The sequence below is a fragment of the Pholis gunnellus genome, assembly GCF_910591455.1.
Source record: "Pholis gunnellus genome assembly, chromosome: 8".
Lineage (NCBI taxonomy): Eukaryota > Metazoa > Chordata > Actinopteri > Perciformes > Pholidae > Pholis > Pholis gunnellus.
The window spans coordinates 22877474-22894656 of NC_136534.1; the positions used below are offsets into that span (position 1 = coordinate 22877474).

General features: G+C 41.8%; 1 protein-coding gene across 1 annotated transcript in view; it reads right to left on the reverse strand.

Annotated features, from left to right (window-relative positions):
- Window positions 1-17183, reverse strand: part of syngap1b (synaptic Ras GTPase activating protein 1b) — a gene marked incomplete at both ends in the record, with an annotated part of 123771 nt that overhangs the window by 71136 nt on the left and 35452 nt on the right. The window contains one exon of the mRNA XM_079163912.1: window positions 8508-8613. Within this exon, the coding sequence (XP_079020038.1) occupies window positions 8508-8613 (106 nt within the window). The remainder of the gene's footprint in view (window positions 1-8507; window positions 8614-17183) is intronic.

Consider the following 17183-nt stretch of genomic DNA (forward strand, 5'->3'; position numbering starts at 1 on the left):
GAAACTGTCAGCATTTCTCAGCGCGATCAAGACACAGTCCTGGAACAAAGACTAATGAATGCAGATACTATATATGACACTATATAAATATATGGATACTTTACACTCGTGGTGTATTGCAGCCTATATACATACATATCAAACACTTTAGTGAAGACAAGTCGACTGGTCTGAAATCCTCTGTTTCAAACACCTTGAAGAGAAGTAGCTTTCGGTGAATGACCCTTTTACAGAGGCTTTTAAATCCTCTCATCGCTGCATGGCAGGTAGAAGCAGTCCCCATGGACTAGAGAGCCGGCAGGATGCTCTGAGTGTGTGTGTGTAAGCTGACTACCGCACTTGAAGCTGACTAAGAACCGTGGTGTTGGAGAGCTAAAAACCCTCGTATGTGTCGAGTTGGTGGCCAGCTGTCACTCAAACCGAGGCCAGGCTTGCTGGCTTTCTCTCGCTATTTTTCTCTTTATGCATGTTGTTAAGGTTTGATGATATGGCTGTCCGTTATATCACACCAGCCCACGGGGTGTATCACTCCGAAAGACATTTCATGTTACATAATCATCCCATTTACATATCGTTTTGCATAAAAATATGAATGCATGGGTGTTGTTAAGATTGTCATATTATCTCAAATTACCAGCTGTGAGCAAACACATTGAAGAAGGAAGTGAAGGAGATCTGATTGTCAGCCAGGTGCTGGAAAGGTTCAGTCTTCTTCTTCAGCTGTTCTCTAATAATGTCAGAGAAACGATGATGATATCGCTCCATCTGACTGACTGCAACCACCCACCCGAACACCGGAGGAGGACTGATATCTCCGGTCCACTCGACGCTCTCGTCTCAACTCACAAGGACCTTGGATGTATCCCCCAAGAATGACGTCAAGGCTCTGTGTAACATCCGCTTATATTCAAATATTATATTATATTATTATGCTCGGTGCGAGTGGGTCTTCGTGCTGTGTGGCGAAATGAGCTGCCTGAATTAGCACCCAAAATGCAGTCCAGATTTTAAATTATAATTGCCAGAGCAGCCTTCCTAATTCTCGAACAGAAAAGAGGAAAAAACAACAAACAAAAAACACAACCTCAAATCATCGAGATGCCGATTTTGACAGGACTGATATGATCACATGACCTCTGTGTTTGGCGATAAGGTAATTTGCAGTGGAATTTCTACTTGACAAATAATGGAAATGGCAGCCTCACAATTAAGATCACAAACAACCTCCGCAATGAGGTCCCTAGGTAATACTCGTCCCATGCAATTAGGGCTTAAGACAGATACTTCAAAACCACCAATGTTAACCTCATGGTGGCGCTAGAGGAAAAGTCAGGGATTGACAAAGTCATATGGATTCATCCTCTGTGCACCATGAACATCTGTACAAAATGTCCACCCATCCAACATGTTGAGAAAGTTCAATCGTTGGACCGAGCAACAAACTAACATTTCCATCCAGCATATTGATCAGCGTGGTCTCAGGTTAGGGCGTGGCTAGCTTGTGATTGACAGGTGGCTAACGGAGCCTTAGAGGGCGTATCTACCGTGGCACCACTCCTCTGCAGTCCAAATATGGTCACTTCCATTCACTGGATGCAAAAAACACCAAAATAGTGATGGACAAATTACTCGAGGCTTCAAAACTGTAGTCCACAAACCAATGGGTGACGTCACAATGACCACGTCCACTTCTTCTATGCAGTCTTTAAATTGTAATCTTTGGATAAGCCGAGCATGTAATCGTGTTCAATGTGGGGGCTACCTAAGAGGAAACAAGGACCCTAAAATAATTCAGAGAAATCATCCATATTCTTTTATATATATATTTATATATCTTTTATATATTCTTCCTGAGATGACGGATCGGAATGACTCGAATGAGAATTTGGGGTTAAATTCCAACAACTTCCAAGATGCAACTCTCTATGATTTCCAGTTGTATAATGAGACATTGGTTGCATAAGAATATTCAACTCAGTAAAATATTCAGTACATATAAAGCAGTTCAGCAAAGTGCAGCATTACTCAGACCGTATATCGACAGCGCATATGCAGCTTCGTGAAGTGCAGCACTCGTTTTCAGGGGGCCTCTGGGTCCATGTCCATCAAAAGCCAAAACACAAGAGCGTAGCAAATCATTTGTATTCATTCACAGTTCCAAAGGCAAGACAGGCAGATGATTCAGCGAATCCCTCCAAACACAAGCCCGGGTTTTCATGGGGCCAGATTTTTCACTTTCCCCTGGGAGTGAATCACAAGGTTTATAAACCGTCACCCTGCGCAGTAACACTGCTACTCCAGCTCACACTGGCGCAAAACGCCTATATTGTCATAACACTTTAAATTAACTCTTATCGCTGAGCTCGAGCCACTGAGGCAGCTAATTATGCTGTTCTATATCACACAGCGATAGACTTCCAGCTTGTCTTCATCATACAGTTAAAGGCACAGTAAAACATTCAACACTAAAAAGGCAGTAAAATATCTTTCAAAATGTCCCTTTGTGGCTTTGCCTGGACCTACTTAATAAATTAATTATTTTTTTGGGGGGGGGATTGTTTGAAATCAGAATATGTAATTACTACACTTACAGCCTGACAGCTTCCCAGCCTTCACTAATGACCCTTAAAATCCTCGGCAGCGGGCTCAGTTGACAGCTAGCTTGCGCTGATGGAACAAAGAAAAGATCTGTAGAAGTTGCTGGTTATTCTATTTTACTGCACATTAAGATCACAGACTCAAAAGGTCAATGCTGAGTCTACAGAAATGCAGTGGCGAATTCAAAGTCAGAATGCAGCACTGTGTCTTCTGTCAAGTTCGCGTAGAGCTGGTGCATCGACAGATGGGACACGGGATGAGAGCTTCATGCCTGCTTTGATATTTCATTCATTTCTTTCTGTATCAAGGTTGTCATTTTCTGATATTTTGTATTTTCTGCCCGTAAGCAGAACCTCGGAAGAAGCAACACATTTGAAGATGAAGGGCTTGTTTCTTCCACACAAACACATGTATACCTTTAAAGTGATCAAACATTCACCTATAGGCTAGCAAGTTTGTAAAGTTTGTATTTTCCTTTTACAATTCCAGTGAAGACAAGTTTTATCCCAGAGGGGGAAAAAACTTGCAAAAGATCCATTAATAAACCCAGCTGTGCAAAATTCTCAAACCAGCAAATAGTTACTGGCTGCTATAGTAATGCTCAGAATTTTGAGCCTTTAAAAAATACAAACAAGCCAGAGCTTTTTTCCCCCTTTATACCAGAATAATAGTTTGTGGAGCCAGACCTTTCTTTAGCGCCGACACAGCGCTGTGGAGAAACGTCTGTCTGGCTATGCGAGACCAATTTTGGCAAAGCAATGATCAGATTTGGGATGCAAGACAGTGAAGCAAGAATAATACATTTTTAAAAAATGGCTCCACTCGCAAGGCTGTCATTGGTATGCATGTTTAAATAATAAAATACAGGTTATCCTGTGCAGATGGAACGGAATTCTCATTAGAATATACCTCTTCAACGAACTAAAATCAAGAGCTGGTATTCTCATAGTAGGGTGCAGAGTCTTTTTCTTTTTCTGTTTCTCCTTCTTCGTAGATGCGACAGCTCGTAAGGCAGCCACCACGAGTTACAACAGTCCCATAAACTGGGGCACAACGAGTGCATCTATCCACCGTGGATGTCTCAGTATACGGGACAGGTCGTGTATCAAGGCTGCTAATGAAGCGAGCGATCACGTATGTTGCTTTTTGACAGAAAGTAATCTATTTGTGCATGTTGTAATAACTCGATTTACAAAATGTAGACATTTTACGCATTGCGTAAAATCAAAGATTTAACTTAATTCGACATATTGCAGAGTCCTAGGTCAGACCCATTTCTACCAGGCGGCAACCTTTTGGTTATGAAAAGTAAAGCCAATGTGGAAGGGCCCTAAACTTGTCTAATTACTTGTCTTTTATGTCTACATGTATTCTAGTAAATCTATCGGGTGGTGCATTTTTTCTTGTAAACTACCGAAGAGGAACGTTTGCCTTAAACCAAGGACACTTAATTAATTCAGAGAACTCATCTATATTCTTTTGTTTAAGTCTTCCTAAATTGACAGATCGGAATGACTCATGATGCTCGTCTCAACGCCAACAACAGTGGAAAGTCTTAACACCTTGTTTTTCTAATGTGATGTGTCTTTTCTGATATTCATTTATTGAGTCTTTGTTGAGTGGGTGAGGGGAGTGGGATGGTGTCAGGACTGTGGAGCAGGGAGGAAAACGGGTTAAAGGCTGTGCGGTGGGACAGAATAGAGAAAGTGCAGGATGGGGAGAATGACAGTAGAGGGTTAGCAGGAGGTTCAACATCTAGTATCAACGCCGATGCTGTATTATTTATATCTAAATCTTGAATAAATTCTAAGAGCAGACACTGAAAATAAAGATGCCCAGAATGCAGCATCGGTGCTGAAATGTGTTCAAATGTTGCATGAAGGTCACACATTGTTAAGGAACACTTGCTTGGCTGAGCCTGCTTTATCACAATAGTCTGCTGAGCTGAGATGGCTGAAGGAATAAGTGAGATCTACAAGGACAAACGGAGGAGAAGTCTCGCATGTGTTGCTGAAAAACTGTTCAGCCAACGTTAACAACCAATCAACTTGTTGTTGCAATTTTTTTTTCTCCCCGCGGCGAAGTCATTCAGATAATAAGGTTCCTCTAATAACAGAGCAGACTTAGATGAAGTCAAATTTACAATTTTAACACAAAACATTAAAGGCCAAATTCATTAATGGGGATTATCGCATTGCTTTCTGGAGAGGTTAATGAGGGAGAGAGGGGGAGAATACACATGCATTATTTTTCTTTGCCCACTGTGCATCTCACTAAAACAACTGTTATTGAAATATGAAGGACTGTTCATCTCATAACGCGATGGAAATGAGCTGGAATGTGTCCTCAACTCACTTCAGGCTGTGCAGATACATTACCGATAGAGGAGAGATGGAACAGGTGAACATTGTAAACATTTGAACCAATAGGTATCACCAGACAATTATTCTTTTGTGTTAGAAGTTGTCTGAAATCGTATGTTTAACAATGCAAATGAGCATTACCTTCATGTTGTTGACATATCAGTCAAAGGTTTTTACAGAGAGAATTTTTGATGCCTCTTTGTAACAATCCATAATCAGTCAACAGCCATAAACAAATCAATTTCCATCATGTTTTTAGGACTAAAATGTTCTATAAGTCAGGCTATGAATGATATATGAACATACCCCTCAGTAAAACCTCCAGAATACTGACAGGAATGAAAGTGGAAAGTTTGGTTTGTGTGAGTTCTACTGAAGTGGAGATTTCTCGCTCAGAGTATGAAATAAAAAAAGAGGGAAAACAGTCTTTAAAGACATGGATTGTAAAATTGGACTCATTAATAGGTTAGAAATATTAACTAATAGATATCAACATGAAACCTCCCAATTAGTATTAAATATGCAAATCAGGCATTATCTTATGGTACATTTTGGAGAAATCTGCAGATGCAAATAGACAAAGTATTAAAATAAAAACCTAAATGTGTATTTTAGATGTTTTATTTCCAATAGTCTGAAGAAAATAGCCCAAAATCTCCAGATTGACCCGTGCCTGTAGTTTCTCACCTTAAGGGAAAAGAGAGAGTATTACTGTCATCTTTTATGACAATGTTCTATTGAACTGCTAAATATTCTGCTGAGTATAGTTTTGATAAACCAAATTGGTGGGTTCATTGCCATAAACTGTGTTAAAATTATGTAGTCCTGCCAAAAATATACGTAAATATCAGCCAATTCATCATTATCAGATTAATATGAAATATATTATCAGCCTCAGAAATCCAGCATCAGTTGGACTCTAATCTCCATAAAATTAAGTCCATTTTATACCTGAACTGAAGCTCAATCAGAAACTTAATGGAACATCTAATTGTGATCAGTCATAAGTGCAGTAATCCTATATACAATATGTAACAATGCAGTCGTTTTATAATAGAATACATTCTTAGTTGTCTGCAACAAAACATAAAAGCAACACAAGAGGAAGGACTATTTTGTTAGGAAAAGTCATTTTCCCCTGTCACGATCATGAAAAGTTAATTAAGCCTCATATTTGCATAAAATGCTTATGCTGCACTGTAATTATCCAGCAAAATGAATGTCGTCATTACGTGTTAATTACCTCTTCAAAGTAAAATCTTTTATGGAACCTTAAAAGGTACAGAAAAAGTGAAAGCAAGACAAAAAAATGAATGCGTGTGCTTATGTGCTGATGTGTTATGACACAGGAGTGAACGAAACCTATTGATGCATTATGCGTTTGACTAATCGCTTATCGAATGTGGAGCCCGATATCTTGTCACTACGTCAGGCATCCAGCTGGGATTGTTGTCAAATGTCTCCATTCATCAATATCTTGTGAAAGATGCAGGCTTTTACCCCTCTGACGAATAATGAATCAAGGATGATGTATTCATTTTGTCACAAACACATGGATGTGTGGCAGCTGCCGCAGCTGCAGTTTAATCTTCTCTCCAAACATGGAAACATTGTGAACGGACAGAATTTGAATCCATTGATGATACCAAGGTCATGTCTTTCAATGGAAGCCCAGTTTAGAGGTAGATGAATGAACTCTAAATGCACGCTGAATTGAATTACCTTCATCGCTTGGCCTTCTTATTGTTTGGGTCCTGGTTTCGTCCTTGAACTGTGCTCCTGTGTTGCTCAGTAGCTTTAATCATGGCTTTAATACTAATTGTCGACACTGACATTATCAAGGATTCATTTCAAAATAAAAGCCAACCATGAATGTACGGAATTTTCTTTTTTGTATGATTGTATGGTGCTTTGTGCAAGCTCCTCCTGTATGTCGCACCGCTGCCAACACGTTGCTCTCACAGAGGTGTTAGGAGAGAGCGGTAATAAAATATGCTGCTGCTATTGCAAAGGATCGTGAATGATCATGCGTGCAGCTTCCCCCCTTAGCTGTGCTGAGGGGGGACACGGCACTGGACCCGAACTTCACGCTGACACAAGCCAAAGAGATATTTATTAATTAAAGATGCACTTCGACATTTTGGGAAATACACTTCTTCGCTGCTTTCTTGCCAGAGTTAGATGAGAAGACTAATGTCACTCTCATGTCCATACCGCCAGCTTACCGCAGGTTAGCTTAGCTTAACACGAAGTTGTGTGCAGTCATTTCCACTGGAAACAACTACGTGTCCAATGCACATTTGGGTTTTGTTGTACAATTAAACAAGCGAGGTATAAAGTGTTAGCGTTTTAGAGGTGCTGAACCTTCGTCAGCTCAACGTTATGTATCAGGGAATTTTATAAAATAGGTCACGTGGCTCCCTGTAGACCTAATGACACTCCATTTACTTTTTTGTTGATCTCATAATTACTAATTGCCTGTGGCGCATTAATCTCTTTTGGGCCTAGTGACGGTCCACAATGGTGTCTTGTGCATTACGGCCTGTAGCGTAGCATGCTAATACGTGAATATGTTTACAGTACGCTTGGGCATCATGAACTGGCATTGCTATGTCAGCATATGTCACAGCGTGGTGGGACCATGTCAACTGATGTGTCAGTGCTTGACTTCTGCGAGGTCAGAGAGTCACTCATAGGAAAACTGAGGGAAGTGTTTATCCAGTTGAATCAGCACAACTGTTGAGGCGGCAGCAACGGCAGATTCATAGACGGAGGGGGGGGGGACGTCGCAAGGGAAGCCCTTAAAATAGCTGAGTGAGACGGAGAGAGGTGGAGGGTGGAGGAAGAGGGAGAAACTGAGCGGGACATTTGTCGATGGGCCCGGAGAGAGACAGGCAGAGACAGGCAGCTATCAGAGGGTCAGTTTCACAGAGATATGAAAGCAGAGAGGAGAACGAGAAAGAAGAGTGAGAAAAGAAAACTTCAATATAGATTGAGAAAAGAAATAAAGAGACAGAGAGCTCAAAAGATATGCATGATCATCAAGGTATCAATACATGCATTTCATTTCAAAGCAAGATAGCAGATAAATCACCCAACCTGAGAACATGGAGGCAAAATGTGGTGGAAAGAAAACAGCTGTCTTAAGCCCGCGATCAGATGGGACGCTTTCATCTCCGCTCTGAGGCAGAGCGCTGCTGTGAGTGCTGCTCGTCACACAGAGAGTAACGGCTCAAAGGATGCAAGGATCTTTACATCATTGCCGTTGCTATGCAACTATCCTATTATCATAAGCAGGCTAACTTAAAGTAACACAGGTGATAATGTTTTTTTTTTCTTAAAAAGTTAAAATAAAGTTGAGAGCAAAACTATTTCCATAAAGTCAGTCACATACTTCAGGCTGGCATGTTTAAAAGTTTCATTTGATTTTTTTTTTTTTTAAAAGGGAGAGAAGAAAGAAAACAACACTTTGTTGGACCTTGACTAAGACCTTGATTGGAATATTTAAAAACAACGGTAAATATGTGTAAAGGTTTGTGTGCTCACCCATCTCGGGATGGTGCCTCCCCTCAACAGGAACGCTGACTGTCCGCCGCAGTAGCTTGTTCCTGTGAGACTCTGAGCGCCTCTCGCGCATCAGCAAAGGGTGTACCTGCACGGAGAGAGCACAAGGTCAGTACACAAGCACACACTGCTGAATATACTGAATATGAACAACACACAAGTGAAACTCAATACTAGTTGTCCTCTTTGTCTCTGAAAAATACTGTTAGACGACTAATAGTTGTAAGAACGGCTGTGGGCTAAATTAATCTTTCAGCATTTCATGGTCAGAAAACAGAGTAAATAGACGGAAATTATTCAAATGGCTGATAATAAACAGATGCTAAAGAGAAGTACAATAGGTGCCAGCAACTGATAAACCTTTGATTAAAGCAACTGCCAACAGCAACCAAGTAAATCAAATATATCCAAGGTTAGGTGATCCTATTCTTTAAAGTCGTAACGCATCATTCAACAAAAGTAAAAGCAAGAAGGGCGAGTCTGGTCAAAGAGAAAGCTAGAATTCAAAATCCACCACAGCAGTTCGTTGTATGATACATTGTGTCTGATCTGAAGGAGCTGAAAATCAAAAGAAATAAGAAAAGAAAAAGAAAATATATATATATATAGAAAAATAAAACCACATTTCACAGCTCCGCTACATTTGGCCCCACAGTCCCTGAATTCATAAAAGTGAGACTTGAGGGAAAATGAATGGGAGAATGTGCCACACTAATCACAAACACTGGTCCTGTTGAAACACAGTTACACTCAGAAAATATACAGCATATAGTGTAAAGTACAGAGCGATAAATCTTGACTGAACACCAAAGCTAGTGCTTTGGTGGCACCGGGCCCCAGAACACCAAGAAACACACAACGGAATAAATCAAAATAAAAAATGACTGCAGAAATTCAGGGTGATGCTTCCTTTCAAAATAACACACTTCGATGTGATTGATTGGTGAAAGCTGAGCTGGTGTGTTAGACCGCATTAGTTTTAGCTAGGTGTAGCATAATATACTGAGTGCACTTAGTGACCACTCTATTAAGTACACTTGTAAAATCTAATGCAATCCAACAGAGCAGCTCAGCCAAAACTTCTGCCTTAATAAAAGAGAGGTATTACTTTAACTATAGGTTTATAATTGAGCTTGTAGCGTGCAGCAGGGGTGTTGAACTTCATTAAATTGAGAAGCGTTTCTAATGTTTTGCACACCACATTTAAAAACATTGGCGAACGATATTAGAAACACATTTCAATATAGTGCAACATCGCCACAAACTACAAGCTCAGCAATGATCCTCGGAAAGTTTTAACAAAAACTGATCATTTCAAGCTTCGTAAATGTACAACTTGTGACAGAGCTGCTGCACTGGATTGCATTAGATTGCATCGGATCTGTACTCGGTATTGGCGGTTACCCAAAGCCCAGGTATCACCATCGTGACTGAAAAAGTCGTATCGGTGCATCCCTAAAAAACATCTGGGCCTTTAAATAGCTAAACGTCGGACTTTCTTCCCCATCTTGCCTGCTGCCGTATTGTGTTACGTAGGTCGGGTACGGTGGGCTTATCTGGTCCTGTTAGCTGAAAACAGCTGCTGCAGAAAACTGGTTTGATAAGAGGCTAAAATGCTGCATGATGCGTGTATAAAGGATGTGTTTTTCAGCTTGCGGCTGTGTTCTTCTGCATCCAAATCGCCAAAAAGAAACATTGTAGCAGCTTTAACAAATGCAGAATAATGTATTTATAGTAGATTGTTTCAAACAGTGGCTGCAATGTTTGCAGCCACTGTCCTCTATGTGTCCTCACTGACATAAGTGAGTCTGTCGAAATGATAGCAGCCTTGTTTGTGTTCTGATACCATACTGCTGTGCCACCGAGAGTGTCCCATCGAGACCGGCGTCTAACAGAAGCACAACATCGGGACATAAAAGAGCTGGTGTGACCACAGAGAGGCAGTGTTAGAAGGTGGGGCTAACTGCAGAGAGCAGCGCAGGATAGTGCAGCCTGGGGGGCTTTGGGAGCGATGCCAACAACAGTGAAGGACACTGGCAGGTCACAGTGAGCCATATGTCCCACAAGACAGCCGAGTGCCACTCACTCTTAAAAGGGGCTCTGTTAGGATGCAAACAGGCTGGAGGAGTGGAGGTTTATTTTGGTGTGAGGGTGCCTGCATCTTACTACTTTTTTTGCAGACGTCTGTCCAACAAAGTGAGAGGGGGCACGTGAAAATGTAATGCAGACGCTGCTCCACTTTAAGTTACTAATCACATCAGACACGTGAACACAAAACCACAATCGTTAATCTAGTCAGACCGACAAAAGGAGAGGATGCTTCACAACTCGGCATCAGGATCCCGTTCAGACCCGTCTCTATATCCAACTTAATCACAGACACGCGCCATAAATCAACTGCCGACATGATTACTCTCCACTTTGCTGCTTGTGAAACCCAAGTGCACAAAACAACTTTGTAATGCAGTGCTTTCTTAGAACCGGCATATTGCTTGTTGTGATGTGATTACAGTACAAACGGCTTGATGAAAAATATATTAAGCAGCATCCATTCTTTATGAGTCCAGTGAGAGAATGCACAGAGCGTGTATGTTGAGTTTCCCTTTTTTTGGGGGGCAATTACACTGGGAGAGGTTTTTGTCATTTATCAAGTTATTTTATCTGTGTCCTCTACTTTGATCCTGAATTAAATATGTACGACTGATTACCATAACTTAAAAAAATTAATTGTTATCAGAAGAAGAATCAAAAGGGCTTTACAGATCTTCTAACTTTTCATGTAGTGCCACCATGCAGGTCAACATTTCCATTGGGCTAACACTCGAGTTCATGATAGGACACATGATATATCAATATTAACATAGCATGCTATCATTGTAAATGTTGGCAAGCTAGCATAGTAGCATAGCACGTTGTCCTCGCCATCTCTTGCGACTGCTACAGAGGGCAACATGTGTGACGTTACCTTGCAGATTTCAGATTAGAAGGCTCAATGACTGAAACACTTACATTATTGGACGAGGAAAAAAACAAAAAAGGCACCGATCTATATTCAAGTCTTCTTAATGCATTTGGCTTCAATTTAAATTCAAGTCTTGTCAGTGCACCAAGCTTTTCTCTAAACCTCTTTTAATTCTCTCTGCCAGATTAATGTAAGAAACACCAGCGGAGAGTGGCCGAGCTCTCTGTTAGACTAATTGAATATGCTTTAGTGCCAATGAGTAACAGTAAACCTGAATTAACCTCACTATCAACCAGGCTCTTCATTGATCGGGAACGCATATAAAGCCACGGAGGCATACTGCTACCATGTTGCTTTATGGTGTTTCTAAATATACGTATTAAGCAAAGTGGTTTCATAATGCCTGACTGAGCAATGTGCCAGCTCTGCCTCTATGGGCTCTCCCGGTTTATTTGTGCCTCCTTGTGTCCTCGATCCTCCGGGCTTGGGGCGCTCCGTCTTGAAGGACATCCCTATTCCTAAAATGCACGAGAGGGGCGAGGAGGCTTGCATGAGGAGCTATAAGCCACGGTGCATCTTTTGCAGAAGTCATTCTGGCACGCGTGATGAATAAAAGAGCCGTGACACGCAGCTGGAATATGCAAACCATCACGGGAGCGGGACTTTCAGCCCTTCAACGTTTGTGTAGCGCCTCGTAAGTCACAATTCTAACCGCGTTCCTTATGTCAGAGGTAAACACTGTTATCTCTGTCAGCACTGTTAGTGCTGTTGGCACCGTTTGCCGCTAGCCACCGACTCAGTCGCCATCATGTTGGGAGCCGTGTGGAGGCAATCCCTCAATCATAGACATGCACTGAATTTAGAATTTAGCACCTTTAATCAGTCGATGTTGGTTAAGCTTCTGTATTCTCCCTCCCCCCCTCTGACCAAAGATGTAATGTGTTCAATGCCTTCACTGCGCAATGAGAAATCATTAGCATTGTGACATTCAGTGGCATATTCATGGCATTACAATGCCATTATAATTAGGAATGGAGATTACCCCGTGGCTAGACACTGTAGTGAGTGTGACAATGCTTATGATTATTGTTGCATTGAACACATTAAACCTTTGGTCAGGGGGAGGGACACTAAGGAAGCTTTTTGGATTCATTGACTGGATGCGTCAAAGTATCCTGGTCGCAATAAGGGAACAGACCTCACATTTTCTGTATTTTTCGTGTTTTCATTATTTTTAATTTGTTTGCACCCGTCATATTAATATCCTGATCATATGATTGTCTCCCATTGGTTGCTGCTACTACATAGGTGAGGCCACACCCATTTGGCCCTACAGTGGTTTAAACACGTTGGCTTATTTTTAATGATTTAGCCACTACAATAAAAGCTTTTTAATCTTTCTTTCCTCTCTGTTGCTCGTGTATTGGAGTGCCTGAATTGCCTTCCTGTTTATAATGCTTCTCTCTGTCCAGATTTTCAGCTGTTGCCATGGAATCCAGAAGAGACAAACAGGCTGCGTTTACTTTTATCTACAGTATGAGTGTTGAGAAGGTTACACAAAATACATGTTTGATGAGAGGAAGGACAGGTTTGGATCTTTTCCGTACCGATCAAGCCCTCAAACTCTTTATCTTAACGCACTGGACTCCAAATAAAATGGTGCATATATGTAGTTTATAAGCTGCACACTAATAGCTACAATTATCTGATATCCATTACTCTTAAAAAGTGAAATTTTTGACAGGCCATGTAGATGTCAACACCACCCAATTACAAGGAGTTAAATATGGTAATTTCCCTTAATCACATCTACTTGAACAAGTACAAGCCCACTCATCCCCCCCTGCTGCTGCCATGCCCAGTGCAATTTGTCAGTGACTTGACACAGGGAGTCAGCATGCCTTCTTCCCCCCAACCCTCACACATCAGCCCACCAATAAGCACCCCACATCTGCTTCCAGTGGGGGGTGAAAACACCTGGAGGCTGTTTTTACTCTGCGTGTGGCAGGCTTTGAGTCGTCAGATGTCACGGGGTCTGCAGCTGACATAACACCAGCAAGCTGGGGTTGCCGTGAGTGGGCACATGGAGCTTGGCAGGCCTGCACTCAGCCCCCACAGAGAGGCAGCATTAGGCTGGCACTCTGACTTTTTTTTGGCACTTCAGATGGCGCACTTACACCACCTCACACACAGATTCAAAAGGAGAAATTTCATTTAGAACACAGTGTAATTTTTACCTGTTCCAAATGGCCGATCGTGTGACAGAGAGGGGTGAGATGCCCCAGGTCAAACGTGGCGTGAAGCGTATGTGAAGAACGCTATCGATGTCAGAAAGTTTGAGAAATTGTCGGATGTGGCCGATCGTGTTACTGCACCGGGGCTCTCTCATTACATTTAACCTATTGTAACACATGTGTGCCTCACTGATTTAGTTCCTGTCTCTTATCTGGTGCTTATCAAACAAGAGTCTCTCAATTTTCTAACTGAGGTAAACTGTAGATGATTGGTTACACAATAAAATGTACATTACAACCATAAAAATACAACAATGAGATATAAAATAGGCGTAGATCGGACATCCCCATTCTACATAGCATAGAGAGCCAGAGTAAATGACAAAAACGTAACAACTTAATGCTTCTTTCACAAACTCTTGTTACAGCATAGGAAGGCACATTGCTATCGCCAGGTGAGTGAACACTTAGTTCGGCTCATTTTCTGTAACCATCAGCAGTAAAGCTTGGTGGAACAAGCAAGCTAGTTAGCTAACTAGCATACAGCCGGCTAGTTAGTTAGGTAGCTTTGGCTAATGCCGCCACCATGAATGAGTCAGAGTGTACTGCGGCTGGACATTTCATTTAAGGTTCTGCTTGGGCACTGTTGACTTTAGTAGTGCAGCAATCAATTGAATCCAATTGGAACTCCTGTGAACTGTATGCCTGATGGATTCAAGCATCCATGATGACTTTTGTAATGGGCAGGGCTGAAATCGATCCATTTCTGATTCAAATTTAACAATCTGAAAATTAAAAATATAGATATCGGTTAGAAGATAACGACTGTGCCTCGTTGTACGTGACAGAAGCCGCTCCACGCATGGACGGTAGAGAATAGATGCGATGGTGATAATAAACAAGGGAGGAAGAGGAAGAGATGGTGGTAGAGGAAGGAAGGGAGAGGAAAGGAGGGGAAGGGAAGGGAGTGCCATTGATCTGAAGAGGGAGGCTGTTTTTGTTCAGCTTGGCAGGTTGAGTTGAGCGATGCCGCAGGCTGGCTTGCCCATATGTCACTACTGCTTCCTCAGGCCCAGCTGTGAGGAGCAGGGGAATATGGTGGGATGTTGTGTACGAGTATTTGTGTTTGTGTGTGTGAAAGAAAGTACAAGTCTGTGTGAGAAGGAAGGAGAAGCGAGGGAGCGTGTACTGTATGTGTCTGCAATACTGAAATAAATATTGAGTGTGTGTGTGTGTGCGTGTGTGTGTGTGTGTGTGTGTGTGTAGGTGTGTGTGTAATGTGCGAAAACAGTGCAATCCATTATTTCTTAACGGGGCAGTAATAAAACACTGCTGGCTGTCTAACTCTGGCTCAAACACAAAAACAAACACATTCATAAACACACACATGAACCTGTCTTAGGACACACACACACATACAAGCAGGTAATAACAAAAATGTGCCCAAACACCTGCACAAATACAAAAATAAATTTCACCTCAGCATGCACACACACACACACACACACACACACACACACACACACACACACAAACAGTCCCATGCATCATGATAGGTGGCTGAGCTGTCCAAAAGCACGATTTGTCCTTCAGACCGTCAGTAACATCTTTTCACGGACAGATGTTCCTCTATCTCCTGACCTCAGACACTGGCTACACAGTGGTCCTACTCACATTACACACACACACACACACACACACACACACACACACACACACAGGGAACAAGCAATACGGCTGACATTTTTTGTCGATGGATGAGAATTTGCTATTATATAAAGAATTTTGGGGATCACAATTTCCAATGTATTGTATATTGTGATATACAGAAGATGTAAATGTTGTAGATGAATATGGTACAGTAAAATGTATTTTTCTTTGTATTGTATTTGTAAAATTAGTTAGATAAAAACAGCATAATATGATGTGAATAAGCAGGAAATGTGAGGTGAGTGTGCTTTGTTTACCTGTAGGAATTATGCAGGTAAAGATTTTGTGTCACTTGGTTACAGTTAAAAACAGAAAAGTGAGAGAAGTGATATATATCTCGGCTTTTCTACGGTCGTACCAACTGAAGGCTTTTAATAAATGTGACCATCAAATAAACACTAAGAATGTAAATGTTAGTAGAGTTGGTTTATTACGTTTTCTTCTGAATACTAAGTGCAAAAGAAAAGTTCAAACCACCCATAAGTGTCCACACACCACAGAGACAGATCTGGCCAAAAACAATCCCTCTTAATAAAACTGATAAATGGCGGAGGATTGCTTTTAAGGTCATCGAGATCTGGCAGTGTCTCCCGGTAAGTTGGCAGGAGACAAATTAGGCCTAGTTTTCCTCTTTGTCCAGGTGCCTCCAAGGTATTGGAGAAACAAAACTGTACACTATCCACAGGGATAGGCGAATTAATCAAAAACGCTGAGATAAAGGCCATTTAAACCCTTGTATGTACAAGATGACCTTTTGAAAAAGGTTTTATTCCTGAGCGAGTGACGACTTTTACTAAAATGGAATGTAATAGTTACTCAAATATCAAGACTTTTTTTTTAATGTTAACATCGCCTCAGGGGTTCAGGTCAGCCATCTTACTAAAACAATCAACCTTTCTCTTCCCTTCTGAGACTCACTGCCCACCTACATTCATCACATAATTAATCCCTCCAACTCCCACACGGCAGCCACCTGAATGTGTTCCTCAGGGCCACGAGCAAACACACCATCCACCTCTGAGCCGCTCTTCATGCACTCTGACAACAGTAGCTGCAGGCCGAAGCCACCGAGGCACTGCGGGCTTGTTTGCACACCGGCTCGTTCGCTAATGCTTTCAAATTTCAGTGTCAAAGCTGCGAATGGGACCTCCAACATGCAAAGGGACGGCAATGTACTCAACGAGCCCATTTATTCTAAATTGCTACAGCAATACATTCACTTGTCAGTGTGTTATAGCGTGGATATTCCCCAGCTCTTTCTAACACTTTGCAAAGAAAGCTTGTGCCCCCCCCCCCCAACGTTAGCTTTTTGCTTGCGTAACACTGGCACAGTTGGGGTGAGCTCAGTCCGGACACATGACTTGAGGGACAGGGCGCTGGTGCGTGGCGTGGTATATGGAACTCTGTCACCTTAGATTAATGTGAGACGAGAGGAGGAGGAGGAGGAGGAGGAAGAGGGCAGGATGGGAGGCAGGCATCGCTGCCAGCCCTCTCACTCCCCCTACAGGACAGAAAGAGGCAGAGCAGCAGCCGGCAGAGAGATTCAGCAGTGACGAAAATGGGAGTGAATTTTCTCAGATCTCAGATAATATTGAAAAAGTCAAAGAAATGGCAGGTCCAGAAAATGTGTTTCTTTACTTATTCACAAAAGTCCCTGCATTGATTTTTTCCAACCCAGAAGTGACCCAATTAGTGAGGTGGTTCATAACCAGCCTGCTTCATCAACGCATTCCACATTCCTAAAACTACCAC